This window comes from Hemibagrus wyckioides, linkage group LG07, assembly GCF_019097595.1.
Source record: "Hemibagrus wyckioides isolate EC202008001 linkage group LG07, SWU_Hwy_1.0, whole genome shotgun sequence".
In the NCBI taxonomy this organism is placed as follows: domain Eukaryota; kingdom Metazoa; phylum Chordata; class Actinopteri; order Siluriformes; family Bagridae; genus Hemibagrus; species Hemibagrus wyckioides.
This window is the reverse complement of record NC_080716.1, coordinates 6,986,886-7,001,191: the sequence shown is the minus strand read 5'-3', so window position 1 is coordinate 7,001,191 and position 14,306 is coordinate 6,986,886. Positions and strand designations below refer to the sequence as shown.

General features: G+C 34.5%; 1 protein-coding gene across 2 annotated transcripts in view; it reads left to right on the top strand.

Annotated features, from left to right (window-relative positions):
* Window positions 1–6,939, top strand: part of tnr (tenascin R (restrictin, janusin)) — a 129,041-nt gene extending 122,102 nt beyond the window's left edge. For both annotated transcript variants that reach the window (XM_058396034.1, XM_058396033.1), the window contains exon 22: window positions 728–6,939. In XM_058396034.1, coding sequence (XP_058252017.1) covers window positions 728–847 — 120 coding nt within the window. In that variant the 3' untranslated portion in view covers window positions 848–6,939. The remainder of the gene's footprint in view (window positions 1–727) is intronic.
* Window positions 6,940–14,306: the final 7,367 nt, after the last annotated feature.

Sequence of the window (14,306 nt, the reverse complement as noted above, 5' to 3'; positions counted from 1 at the left end):
TACCTTTTATATACCTTTCCTGCTAAAGTTCAACTACTTCATTATGCATTGGCAGTTCTCTTGTCCTTCCCCATGGTGCAGTATCGCAGCCAAGTCAGTGCCTCACCTCATGAGCTGAGAAACTCACTGACTATTTATGCACAGACACTAATTACAATTACAATCAGTCACAGGTGTGGAAACTTCCCTTTAACAGCCATTTAAACCTCATTGTGTTTATAATGTGGTCAAACAGGTCAGTAGGTTTTAAAAAGGAGTCAAGCAACTATGTGATAAATAATGACTTCATGTTACCACTATCCTTAAATAAGAAAAAAATCTTTTGCATCATCAGTCATATTTTCCAAATAAATGGCGATGTTTAACAATTTCTTTCAGGGTATGCAAACTTTGAGAACAACTGTACATACATTATGTGTTTTGTCATTAGGTACAGGGCAGTTTTGGTCAGACAGAAATTCAACCTAAGCAGATAAGGTGTCACATATAGTGAGAAATGAATGCAAATGATAAGATAACTCATAGGAGATTCAGTCTAATAGGTGCTGGGTTTCTCAAAACCCAAAAGAAAAATACAAGCTATAATATTCACACTATTCTATAATTCAAAGAAACAATGCCTTGAACTACTAAATTACTACAATCACCAATACATTTCAGGCATTTGTAATAATATAGTATATTGCTACTCGTGACATTTTTGTTTTTAAATATTTGTTCTTTTTAGGGTATCAACTGGCACCTGTGGAAAGGCCATGAGTTCTCCATCCCATTTGTGGAGATGAAAATGAGACCCTATAATTACCGCAGCATCAGTGGAAAGCGAAGGAGGTCCACTACACATTAATCATCTGTTTTATCCCCATCTTACTAGCTGTTCCTATTTTTACATGAAAGGAAAAGTAAGGTTGTGTCATTTTTTAATCTCTTTTAAGGAATTGCATTTAGATGATAAGTCTTTTGGATTGTTCCCTTCTCTGTAAAACCTCTGATCCCTGAAGGTTTAAGAAAAAGCTCCTATAGGTACAGTGTGATACAGTGTTATTTACCACAAGTGGTTTGGGGAAAGGACATGAATAAAAACAACAAACATGACAGTGTTACTTTAAAGAAAATGATTTTAGAAAAAAATCACTAAATAGAAAAATAAGAGACTTATATTTTTATAACTGAAAACAGCTGTAAAATATGTCTGAATGATTTACATGCAAGATTTTGAGACTGTTTTGTTTCTGATCTGAAGTTGGTTTTGAACTCTTTCATTTATTTTTGCTATTTGACATACACATAGGGTAAATACACAATCCCAAAAATTACATTAATAGGTGATAAACAGTATATGGGCTATCTGAGCTGACTGGATATTTATATAAGCTAACTATATGAGCTAAAAATACACTATATCTGGATACAAAAACGTATTATACAGTGAGCATAAAAACATCTAAAAAACAAGATTTTTATTATTTATTCTTTTATTTCTGAAATTGCTTACATCAGTAGCTCATGCCAGGAATGTGGGAAAAAATTCACTCTACTGTAATTTTACTTCTTTGCATATATTCTAATTAACTAATTAATGTAGCCACTCCACCTACAGTTTTTTTTTGTTTGTTTTTGTTTTGTTTTTTGAGGTGGGAGGGAACCAGAGAACCAGGAGGAAAGTTACACAGACATGTGGAGTACAGGGAACAGAAACAAGCTACATCCATGTATAAAATTTGTGCTTGTGCTTTAGCCTGTGTTACAGCGCAGTATTAATAATTTATTAGAAATCAAAAAGCAGCATTATAATAACAAAAATTGAATACATTTTACCAATTTGCATATAAAACCTGTTAGGAAACACCAATCAACTAATTTATAATCTTTTGCCAGTGTTCTAGCTGACAAAGTAAAGAGCCAAACATAACTGGCATTACATTTTGAGTTAAAGATATTTCTGAAAATACTGTTGAGGCTTTGTTTTCAAATGATGTTGACAAGCGATGAGAGAATATTGTAATCAATTCTAGAAGCTGTGAATTTACAACATTTTGATTGCTCTTGTCCTCATTACCATCAATATCAGATTCAAACCCACAGAATCAATCAGACATCTGGGTAGGTTTGGACATGCCACACTCCTTATCTTATAAGAGCGGAAGAGATTAGGAAATGTGTGAATAAAAAAAATAACTAGATAATTGACTAAACATGCTGGAATCAAGAAAAAACGTATGTGAGAGTGTTAAAAAATAAAAGGTACAGTAAGTGATAACAATATAATGTTATTTTCATTGACTTCTTGATTCTTTAGGAAATATTTGAAGGCATTTCAAAATCAACTCTATAATTAGTTTGTATTCATGCAAATTGTATATTTTACTTTTTTGACTCATTGGCCTGTTAATGACTAATTTTGGAGATATCATAGGTGTGTTGCCTTTGAATCCTTAGACTGGAACATTCCATTTGATTACACCTGAAGAATGATCATGTCTCAAAGCTCTTTAATTCCTTACACTGATGGTATTTTTGAAAACCAAAGATTTTGGAAATTTATAGAGGATTTCAAAATTAATTGCATCTTGATAGATTTTGATATAGCAATGCCATCTTTAACCATCATTGCAATGCCATCAATGATATAGCATTGCCATCATCAATGCCCAGACAATAACAGATTATTGCAGCTAAATCAAAATCTATCCATGAACTTAATGATTTGTATGTGCACTATTTCCGAAGTTCATGTAATTTAAGTATTTATGTAACATGTCATGTAGTCAATTCAGTTTTGCTGCGGAATTACTTTCAGAGTAATGTCAAAAATGGTTAAGAATAACAAACCTCACAAATGTAAAATCTACTACTTCAAACATTTTTGCTACCTCTTTTTGTTTTATTTTATTTTCAGTGTATGCTATTGATTAATTTTGTACTGAGTAAATTTAACTAACTGCATGTTGAAAACCATATTTGACAAGGAAAATAGACTAGGAGGTAGGGGTGGGGGAGTGGGACAAAAGTTGTAAAAGTTTGCAAGTTAACCTAACTAGACAGATTTTAGATTTCTTGGTACATCTGTTTCTACATATATTTCTGCACATTTTTGGGTGGTGTTGCAAGACAAAAAAAAATGTACTAATCTAGTAACTGCTATTTCAATTTAACTGAAAACTCAAATGCAAAAGTGAGACCTGTAACATAACAAAGGTCATGTTTTTAAAAAATTTGGTTCTACTTCCGATCATCGGAGTTGGATTCCGTCAGAACTAACAGAACTTCACAGTTTTCCCTCTCATATGTGTCCTTTCTAATATGAATAGCAAAGACATCAGCTTGTGACTATGGCTTCATGTGTGTAGTTTAAAGGGGGGAAAGGCCACAGCTATGTTACATTAGCATATAGTTAAATGTTGGAACTATCATCTTCTATGGTGTTCCAAAAATGCATTTTGTCTGATGGTACAGATTGTAAAAATAGGAAGATTATAAAAATCTAAGTATTCATGCCACAGTATTCAGCACCTTATTAAAGAGTTGAGGAAGAGTATTGAAAGACGGTGAGTCAGTATTGGTGACAAGAACTTTGGTTCATACCCCAAAGCGTTGGTCAAGAGAGCATTTCACCTTTGAGCTATTATGTGTTCTTCCTGCATAAAAGAAAATAGTAACAACAAATGCCTTCAAACATGGATTTGTGTAAAAACCAGAAAGTGAAAGGAAAATGCAAAAACTGGCCTCCACATCAGCATATCAGTGTCCTCAAAATGAAACCTGTCAGACCACTAAGTGTCCAATGTGATTCCGAGAAAGAGAAGAGACAGAGACTTTGGATCAGGATGTGTTGGCGCACAAATAGCCAAATGAACAGGCCAAATGAACCGTGGTGTATATCCTCCCACCTCTGTATCTGTTATGGATGACACTGCAGTATATTCAGTAGACTAAGCCTCATTGCATCTTTCTGGCCATACAAATCAAGGATCTGCCTTTTTTGGTGTTACTGATGGCATGGACCTCCATAACCACTAACCATCAGACCATACCAGGGTCTGGATGAATGGTTCATTGCGGCACAACAGAAAAAATATTTTGCAGCTATGAGCATGGTCTTGCTACTAATCCCAGTATACTGGGATTTCAGACAGAACCTTGAGAGGCCTCCAAAAATCTATTGGAATCTGGCATGTGCTTACCAAGTAAAGAAAAGGAAAAGTAGTAATATAGCATGAATACAAATTTATTTACTTTATTGTTGTCAGCATGTTTATCACAGATATCCAGTTTTTAGACCCCACTTTAGTTAGAGGTGAAATAGAACCCCTAGAATCATGCACTGTAAACTACGTTTTAGAGTTAGATTGATGTGTTTTGAGGTAATGAGGTATAGAAAACTTTTCTTTAAAGGTGCTAGCTGCTATTTTCTGGTCTTGTGCACTATCTTGACATGTTAGGAAGCACTGTGGCATACAGGAAGCGTAGGTAGAGTGTGATATTGTGGGAAACTTTTGTAGGCTACACACATGTGACATTCTCAAGGTGATAACTTTGCTTTTAGTACTCAGAAAGGAAATAAGGGAAAATTACAAAAACCACCCTAGCAATCCTCGACTAAGTTGTAGAACCACAGTAAAATATTTCAAAAGGATTCTACAAGTGTGTAAAATCTTATATCAACATGGTTTAACAAATTTGGTATTTATAAAGAAAAATAGCACTCGCTGGTAAACATAACCTAAACCAGAGGGATTTAAATACATCATTAATAGATATGAACAAATCATTGGTTATTCACAGTACTAATGATTATAAATGGCACTTTATATAGTTAGTCATGTTATAAATATATATTATTATAAATATACTTTGAGGCATGCTGTTATATGAAAATAATCATTGCCTGAATGTGGGGTGCAAAGCAACAATCTTTTTACTTCAAAATTGATTGATTTGTAATTTAATGAACAATTAATGAATGTCTAAGAAGCAAATTAATTCCTTTTTCCTATTTTCTTTTTCTTGAAGTTAATAATGTGACAAAACCTCGCTTCTCACGTTAGTAAGAAACCAAAAAAACTCCTCATTCCCGAACACATTCCCATTGCAAAAAAAACTTAACAGAATGTTACTCAAGACTCTTTCTGTAAATGCTAACAAATGTATCTATACAAAAAGCATCATCATATTATTGATTATGCATTTCTTTGCTAAATAGTAGTACATTTTTGACTGATTTTTACAATTAAGTCTTCAATTATTTGGATTCAGGGTGTCCACCATCCACTGTAAATTAGCTATTACTATAGTAATATTAATGTATTAGAATGTGTCCGAACCTGTGCTTTTTCTTGTAGCCAGAACTACTGTCAGAGCTGCTGTTACAGAAAATTTATCGACACCTTCTGTTCTGATCAATCAGAAATATCATCACTGAAGTATAATGTTTTGTAACAGATGGCTATATGTAAGGGACTAAACATTTTGTTAACAAATGTATAAAATGATGAGTAATTACACAGACCTTTTCAAAGTGCCTAAAGTGAAATCTGTTCATATATGGCTAAAAGTTTCTAAAGGTTTGTTATATATCAGTAAATAAACCTCTACATTTTCTGTACAAATGATCAGAATATGATAGCATTGCATACAATCATGTATTATTAATCATCTCTATTATCTAAAACCTATTTATAAGACATTATTTAATAACAAATTAATTATATACAGACCATTTTACTAAAGCTAAACTATTAGAACATTTGATTAGAAGTTTATATGTAATTCAAATTCAAAATAACTACTGATTTGTTCATATCTTTTAATAGTGTTTTAAGAAAGAAAGTTATTATAATAGTACTTTCTTAAGCTTATTTGTCCTGGATTGTGGAATTTCAGGTACACAAAATATTCTCATTGTTGTTGTTTTTGTTCAGTCATTATGAAAGAAATAGTTTTTTTGTTCTGCTCACACTTTTTAGACTCACAAGCCTTTTTCATCATGTTCTTTGCCCTTTATTTGTAGAAAGAATTCTGATTTTTAATACAGGTTCAATATTACTATAACACATATTTGGAGACATGCACTTTGTGCCTTCCTTCATTCTTATTCATAGAATTTGAACATTAGTGAAAATGTCAGGACAAGTATAATAGCTACATTACCAATAGCTACCAGTTCCCAATCAGCTCTTATAACTGATTATTAATTATTATAGTTAACAATTATAACAATGTTTTGCAGTTATAAAATAAAAACAGATTTCATCTTGTTTTGGATTAGCAAGAACCTTCTCAGTCCAGGACTCATGATTCAGTTCAGCAGCCCCTGTCATATTGACCAGTCACTCTCTAATAAGCCTTTTCTGTTTTGTTAAACCATTGCCAAATGTCAATGTAACTAACTGAATTAAAGAACAGCAGCACACTTCCATTTCATATTTGTCCATCGTAAGGCTAGACTTTTTTTAATTTCATTACATTTGTTCCAATCCATTGACTGGACTTTGTGTATAACAAATCAGTGTGGCAGTGCTCTTGGCAGTTCAGATTTATTATTATGAATGATCCTATCATTATTAAATGAATTATCCAGTTAATTATTAATGCTGTCATTTCTTCATTATGTCATTATGGCTTCTTTTGGTCATCATGCCTAATGTAGTTTCTGACTATAGATGAGAGGAGATGGAACAATTGTGTGTTCTCTTCCTTCCTGGCTTTTGCTGTTTACTGAGAGAATGGATGTTGCATGTGCTAAAGATAAACGTGATGTTGTAAGAAGATGGATGTGTGGAAAAACTGTATATGCCTCTGTAATAGCCTGAAACTTACAATTGAATAACCTTGGATACTAATGTGACTAATTAAATTAGCTCTAGTTTGACTTAAACGTGCTGTATAATTCCTTTTTAATACGTTTTGTACTCGTTAATAAAATATTATAAATATGAATTTGTTTTTCTGCCTCTTGATGTGTAGCAAATAGTAATATATCAGCACAGAAATTCAATTTGATGTGTATAGCACTTTTAACAGTGGACATTGTATCAAAGCAGCTTTACAGAATATAGAATTTTAGAATAAAAATTATGAAGTCTTAAATTAAATTTACATGTATACCTAATGAGCAAGCCAACAGTGGCAAGTAACTATAAATATTGTCCTTTCTACAACTGTATATAGTCAGGTATAGGGTATAAATTAAGTACAGACAATAATGAACTCAAAATTATGGATGTTTGTGATATTTGTAATAAACACACCTGTAGCAGACTGACTGAAAAAAAAAAACATCCTGATACTGTTGGCTGAAAACCTGAAAGTAATTTAGGTTTTATTTCTCTTTTTTATTTTTCTCTTGATGTACACCATATGAGTGCTTTTTCACAACTGGTGGATTGGTAACGTTAATGTTTTACAGATCTGAGCTCCTAGGATTGATCCTGAACTGTGTCTGTCTTTGTGTTTTGCCATAGTTTCTTTAATGGGATCCATACAGTACAACTACCTACCTTTATGTTTATCTGCACTACGTAATTCCCAGTGTCTGTCACTATGTGGAACATAGTTAATGTTTTTTAAGATTCTCTTTTCTATTTCTTAAGAAATAAAAACCCACAAAATGTCACAACATTCTTACTCAAGGACAGAGAACAAAGAACCATCAAATATTTAATTAAATTTAATTAGTAATGATATGAGAAGAAACCTTGAGAGGAACCAGACTCCACATTTGGGCGACACTGGAGAGTGTGATTATAAATAATTTCCCTTCTATAATTGTGTATAATTTAGTCAAAAGTGCAAATCGTGTAACCAGGTGATTCAGGTTGTCATTACATGAAGACTGTCTTGTCGAAGTTATTAACTGTGATAAATGTCAATTACGACAGTCCTAAACTCAGAAGAATCGTTATGGTTTTCTAAGTGGTATCATCCACAGAAGTCCCATGTATCTTTAATCTGTCTATGTGACGCCATCTTCAGCAGCAGTGAGCAGTTTCATTCAGGTATCAGGATGCTTGGCCTGTGATAAAATTCAGATGACACTTGTGTTTTCTTATTAAACTATATTAGAATCCAAGTATAAAATGTTGTTTAGAACAACATACCCACAAAAATAAAATTTAAAAAAACATTTAGAAAATCAGAGATGAATCTGTCACAGTTTAAACAATGATATAGAATCTCTGGAAAATGAACACTTATAGCAGGATAGCATTTCTGACTATAGCACCTTGTAAAATTCTCCACTGAAGATCACCTGCCCTAGTCAATGGTGGTTTACTGTTATAGACTGCTATAATCTTACATTATCCACCCATATCAGCCACTTTTTATACACTGTCCCTTACTCTACATTACTTGTAGCACCAGTGATCCTAATTTCTGAAATATTAGCTCAGCTTTCAGTGGAAGAAATTTCCAGAATATATTCAATTGTTTCTGGTTCTCTGTCTTGGTTTGTCATTTTGTGTATTTATTTCTTGAAAAATAAGAGAGAGAATCATAAATTTAACAGACAAAAGCTTAGCAATGTGGATATAAAGTAATGCCAAATGACGCCACAAGGTGGCACTACCTTTTGTTATGTAGACTAGAATTTCATTTGTCTACTAAAGAAAAGCAGTATTATGTGTTGCTGGAACTAATTACCAGTCTCTTCTTTTCTTTTCTGAACTTTCCGTGTACCATCTTGAAATCCCAACACACCCATGTTTTCGTCTTTTCTTTGCTAAACTGGCTATCCTGTGGCTACTCCGGATCACTAGCATCAGACTCTTCTTCGCCCCCTTAAACCGTGACCCATTACAACATGTGCAATAAATTCATAAATTTATGAATTTACAAATGAATACATATGAATTTATGAAAACTTTACATAAAACAAATTTTACCACAAAGAAATAAACAATTAGTTATCATTTCTATAATAACATATTCTTCAAAGGGACTTTACATGGCAGACACAACAAAGAAACCAATCACGAGAGTAATCATATATGGTTTAGTTTTCTGTTAGGAGACATGGATTTAACATTGATGAAAAAGTAAGCGCTTTGTAAAGGACAGGTTTTCCTGCAAGGAAGTTTATACAGTCTCTCCCCAGACTTTATTTTATAGCTTTTTCTTGGTGTTACTAAGACAAAAAAATGCATTTTCATTTTACATAGATCCTGAAACACTGACTCCTCTTTCCTGACGACTCACATTTTCTGTACAATCGACATTATTCAATCAACATTAAAAAGCTTCAAAAGCTTGATGTGTTATATGTGTAATAAATAATATTATATTATATGTGTAATATATAAAACAAAATATAGTATTCTGCATTATAACAGGAACATTGTCTATGACAAACTCAAAATTATTATTATTATTATTATTGTTGTTTTTGTCATTAAAAGTAATCATTTTGTGAAAGTAAAATGAAGCCTTTAATCTTTGCTGTATTTATTATTATGAATATGAAACCAAACAGGTATCTTATCTCAAATTTGATTCAGATTTAAAAATAGAAAACTGAATGAACACAAAAGTACACAGACCTGACAAGAGGACGAAACTCTTTTTAGAGGAACCAGTCTCAGAAGTCTCAGAACCCATCCTCTTTTGAGTGACACCAGAAAGAGCAATTATGAGTCGGTACTTTTACAGAACTTAAATATTTTTAGCATTAAAAATGTAAATGTCTCTAAACAATAAATGTATCTGTGAATACTGCATTTATTGTTAAAAAGGATAAGCCAGCATGAAAAGCATTCCATTTCTAAGCTGAGAAATGGGCAAAAATGTCAGGCTGATAACGTTGGAGTGAAAGTTGCAAGTACTTTGTTTTCTGTTGAGTTGTAGAAGTGCACTGTAGCATGCAGATTGAATACATGGCTGGACAAGCCTGGAAAAGCAACACAAAAGAAGAATGTTTGTTTATGTCAATGGGCCAGATGCAGATATTGGTATTGTTTTTGTGCATTTACTTATTACCAGCAAAGGGATACCACCAAATGGGTATGTTATTTTACACCTCTAGATGTAAGATCTAGATCAGGAAATGAAAGCTATATGCTATATATAAAAGATCAGATGAAAATGGTTTGTCCTGCCAAGAAGATATATTAACTTGTTTAGAATATCGAGCAGAAAAGCACATCAGCACAAAACAGCTCACCTTCGGGTGAATGAAATACAGCAGTGAATAACATCAGGTTCCACTCATCAGCAAAGATGAAGAATCTGAGGCCATCATGGGCATAGGTTCACCCAAACTAGACGGTTATAGATAAAAGGTATCACTTCAAGGTCTGATGAGTTCTGAGATGTTTTTTTTTTCCTTCAAGCATGGTTGTAGAGTATTTTTGAGGTGCTATAATCTTCCTGTCAGCTCAGGCCAGTCTGGTCCTCTGACCCCTCTCATTAACAAGGTATTTTGGTCTGCAGATCCTCTGCTTACATTCTTTGTAAATTTAAAGACTTTTGAAAAAAATGCCAGGAGATCCATTTTAAAATACTCAAACCAGCCAATGTGGCAACAAGATCCATGCCACAGAGATTACACTTTTCCATGTATTATTATATCTTGGTGTAAAATTTACCTGAAACCATTAACCTGTATCTGCATGATGTTATGAATTTTGCCGTAACTGCATAAATGTGCAGGTGTATAGGTGTTCCTATTAAAGTGACTGGTCTTTGTGGAAATACACTTTGTTCATAAAGTCTTAATTATTTTCAGAGTAATCCCAATTAATGCTGTCATAATCATCTAAACTTTAATTTATTTTACAACGAACTTTTAACAACAGACCCTGACACTAGACACTAACAGAAATCCAAATACATATTTAACTTTATCTGCAATGAGCAAGCCAGAGGAGACAGTGGCAAGAAATAACTCAAGAAACCCAAAGAGGAACGAGAATCAAAAGGGAACCTGTGACATCATTTAATGTCTGGGTGACAGAGTGCAATTATTAGTCATTTCTTTTCCACTACTGTATACTATCTGGTCAAGCCATGCTGAGCATGTTGATGTTGGTGAAGATCATCTGTACAAGAATCAGTGTAATTTTTTATTCAGGTTTTTGTCATTAAATCCATTTAATTATCCAAGTGAAATTATACACAGAATAATGAAGGAGACTTGAGCATAAATTGTTTGAAGCAAGTTCAGTCAGTGTATTCAAGTGAGACCACACAGCCATCTTTGGGGTATATATGTGGTACTAGCCACAGCAATATCATTGAGTCTCCCAGTAGACCTAGAGAATCAGGATGGGAATGGGTATTTCATTAAGCAGTGGTAGTGACACATGTCAAAGAAAGAGTGAGGCAGAATATTAGGTATGCTCTTGTCCTGTAGTGGTTTAAGATGATGTGCACAGATTGCAGTTAGGAACCCTACATGACATAAGTGACTAGCCACTGCACTGTTAATAAAATTAAATTTGTGGTAGCTTAGTGGTTATGGCATTGGACTAAAGGCTGGAAGGTTGCGAGTTTGAATGCCCACCATTCAGTCTACCAAGCTCCCACTGTTGGGCCCTTGAGCAAGGCCCTTAAACCCTAACTGCTCAGTTGTATAAAAATGAGATAAAAATGTAAGTCGCTCTGGATAAGGGCATCTGCTAAATGCCAGAAATGTATATGAATGAACGTGTAGAGTAGGGGAGGGGTGGCACCAATTATTACAATGGCAATAAGAAAAATGGGTTCTGACCAGAGCCAAATATTGATTGCTTAGATGGTGCACCAGAGCATCTCCTATACAGCAGGTCAAAATGTCTTGTCAAGTCAAAGATCTCATCTGGCACATAATGCACTCATGTGGGCTCATGGGAGTCACATCACATTAACTGGAAGCATCTCAAAAGAAGTGTTTATGAGGGCAGTAAATGACTATGATGCCTTTTAATCCATCAGTCTCCTCATTCAGTACATCTTGCTTGGACCCCCATGGATCAGACATGTTTGTCCAGTATATCCCACAGATGCTTGATCGGGTTGGGATCTAAGACATTTGGAGGCCAAGTCAACACCTTGAACACTTTGTCATGTTCTGACAAAGTGTCTATGCAGCCTGATATGCAGCAGGTTGTGATGCATGTTTTCTGGCACCTTTCTGACAAATTTCTACACCTTTCTGCCAGAATTAACTTTGTCAGCAATTTGTGCTCTTTTGTGGAATTGGACAAGGCAGGCTAAGCTAGTCTAGCCTTCCTTGGATCGCTGTTGGTAGGTATTAACCACTACATACTGGGAACAACAAACAAAATCTGCTGTGGTGGAAGTGGTATGGGTCAGCATCAACTGAGAGGGACTCCAAGAGTGTGTGTAAAGTAGCAGAGGTGAACAAAGTACACAACTTCCTTACTTGAGTGAAAGTACAGATACTACTGGTCAAACTGGTCCAAACTCCATTACAAGTAAAAGTATCAAAAGTAAAAAGTAAATGTCAACACATTGTTTTATTATTGTTGCATTGTTGTATTCAATACTTACAGTACCTTTTGTAGCAACCTAATGAATATACTGACCAGTTTGTAGTATCTGTGGAATTATGAGCTTTAAGAATATTACAAAATTAAGAAATTAAACAACTGAATTGACAAAAAAGACAGGTATAATCATTTTCATTTTTTATTCAACACTACTACCACCCCCAACAAAAAAAGGACACATCTATGTGTATCCATTCATGCACATTTGAATCAAGTGGTCTGTAAATGCAGATTGATCAGAAAAAAAATCCAACCTGCTTTAAAACCCAGCTACACAACTATAGCTGTATAATTGTAGCTGTATAATTGTAGCTGTATAACTGCCCAACAGCAACACTGTTTTAACAAAGAGCAAAACAGAAAGGCTTATTTGCTATCTAAACAAAAATTTCAAACCATTAGTTATTACAGTGATACTGTGTCTCACAGATCACTAGTAGAGAGAAATCGTACTATGGTCAAATAAGTCAAACTTAAAGAAGTCCTTGTTCATCTTAAGTAGAAGCTGGTTTTCAAAGTTATGCGAATTAATTGCTCCCCTTCTTGGGCTGAAGATCAATCCAGCTGCACTAAAAAGCCTCTCACAGGCCACTGAGGCACGGAGGGCTGTGCTCAGCTTAAGTGACAGGTTGGATAAGGCTGGATAAGATGTCAGCATAGTCATACCTTCAGCTGTACGTTAGGTACGCATCCAGTTGTTTGGATGTCTCCTGTGTGCACACATGTTTGATATCAGAGAAGAAATTCTCTTCATTGGAAGTGTATGAGGAGTAAGTTACCATACATACAGTACTTCATGGCACAGGCAATATCCATTTCAAGCCTTTACCCGAAATTAAAAGTATATATACCTCAATATGCTTCTGCAGGTTGGATGGGGAGTTTTTGTAGGCTGTGATGTGGTTTGTTTTCGGTAAACAAAGCAAACATTTAAAACAAAAAGAATCTTTACTCTTTTCTAAAAACTGGAACTGTCTAAGTATGCCCATGGATGCGCCGATGATCGGTCTTTGTCCATTTTGCCACCAATTGAGTTCAAAAAATGACGGAAAACCATTGAATTGTCTGGCCACAGGAAAGTAAAACACAAAGTTGTCCTTGTTTCCTTACCATCTCTAAACAGAAATAGCAATAATTCCAACAGTAACACTTCTAATAACAATAATAATACGGTAGTGGCACTCTAGGAAGAAAACAAAACATCTTAGAAGTGCACTAATAGTTACATTACAATAACACTCACCCAATACACTTATATTAACTAATATTAATATTAAATATTATATTACTGAACATTACTCACTTTTCCCGATGTTCCTAACAGTGTACATTAGGCCTCGTCTAAACGCGCGGCGCATCAATTTAGCCACACTCGCTAATCAACACAATCCTGCGTCAACATCCAGCTCCCTGGATGATGTTAGATTAAACTTATAAAAGAAATTGCGAACACCTGTAGCATACTCTGTAACTCTCTAACCTCTTATTTGCATCTGCAGCTATATACAGGGGTTGGACAATGAAACTGAAATGCCTGGTTTTAGACCACAATAATTCATTAGTATGGTGTAGGGCCTCCTTTTGCGGCCAATACAGCATCAATTCGTCTTGGGAATGACAGATACAAGTCCTGCACAGTGGCCAGAGGGATTTTGAGCCATTCTTCTTGCAGAATAGTGGCCAGGTCACTACGTGATGCTGGTGGAGGAAAACGTTTCCTGACTCGCTCCTCCAAAACACCCCAAAGTGGCTCAATAATATTTAGATCTGGTGACTGTGCAGGCCATGGGAGATGTTCAACTTCACTTTCATGTTCAT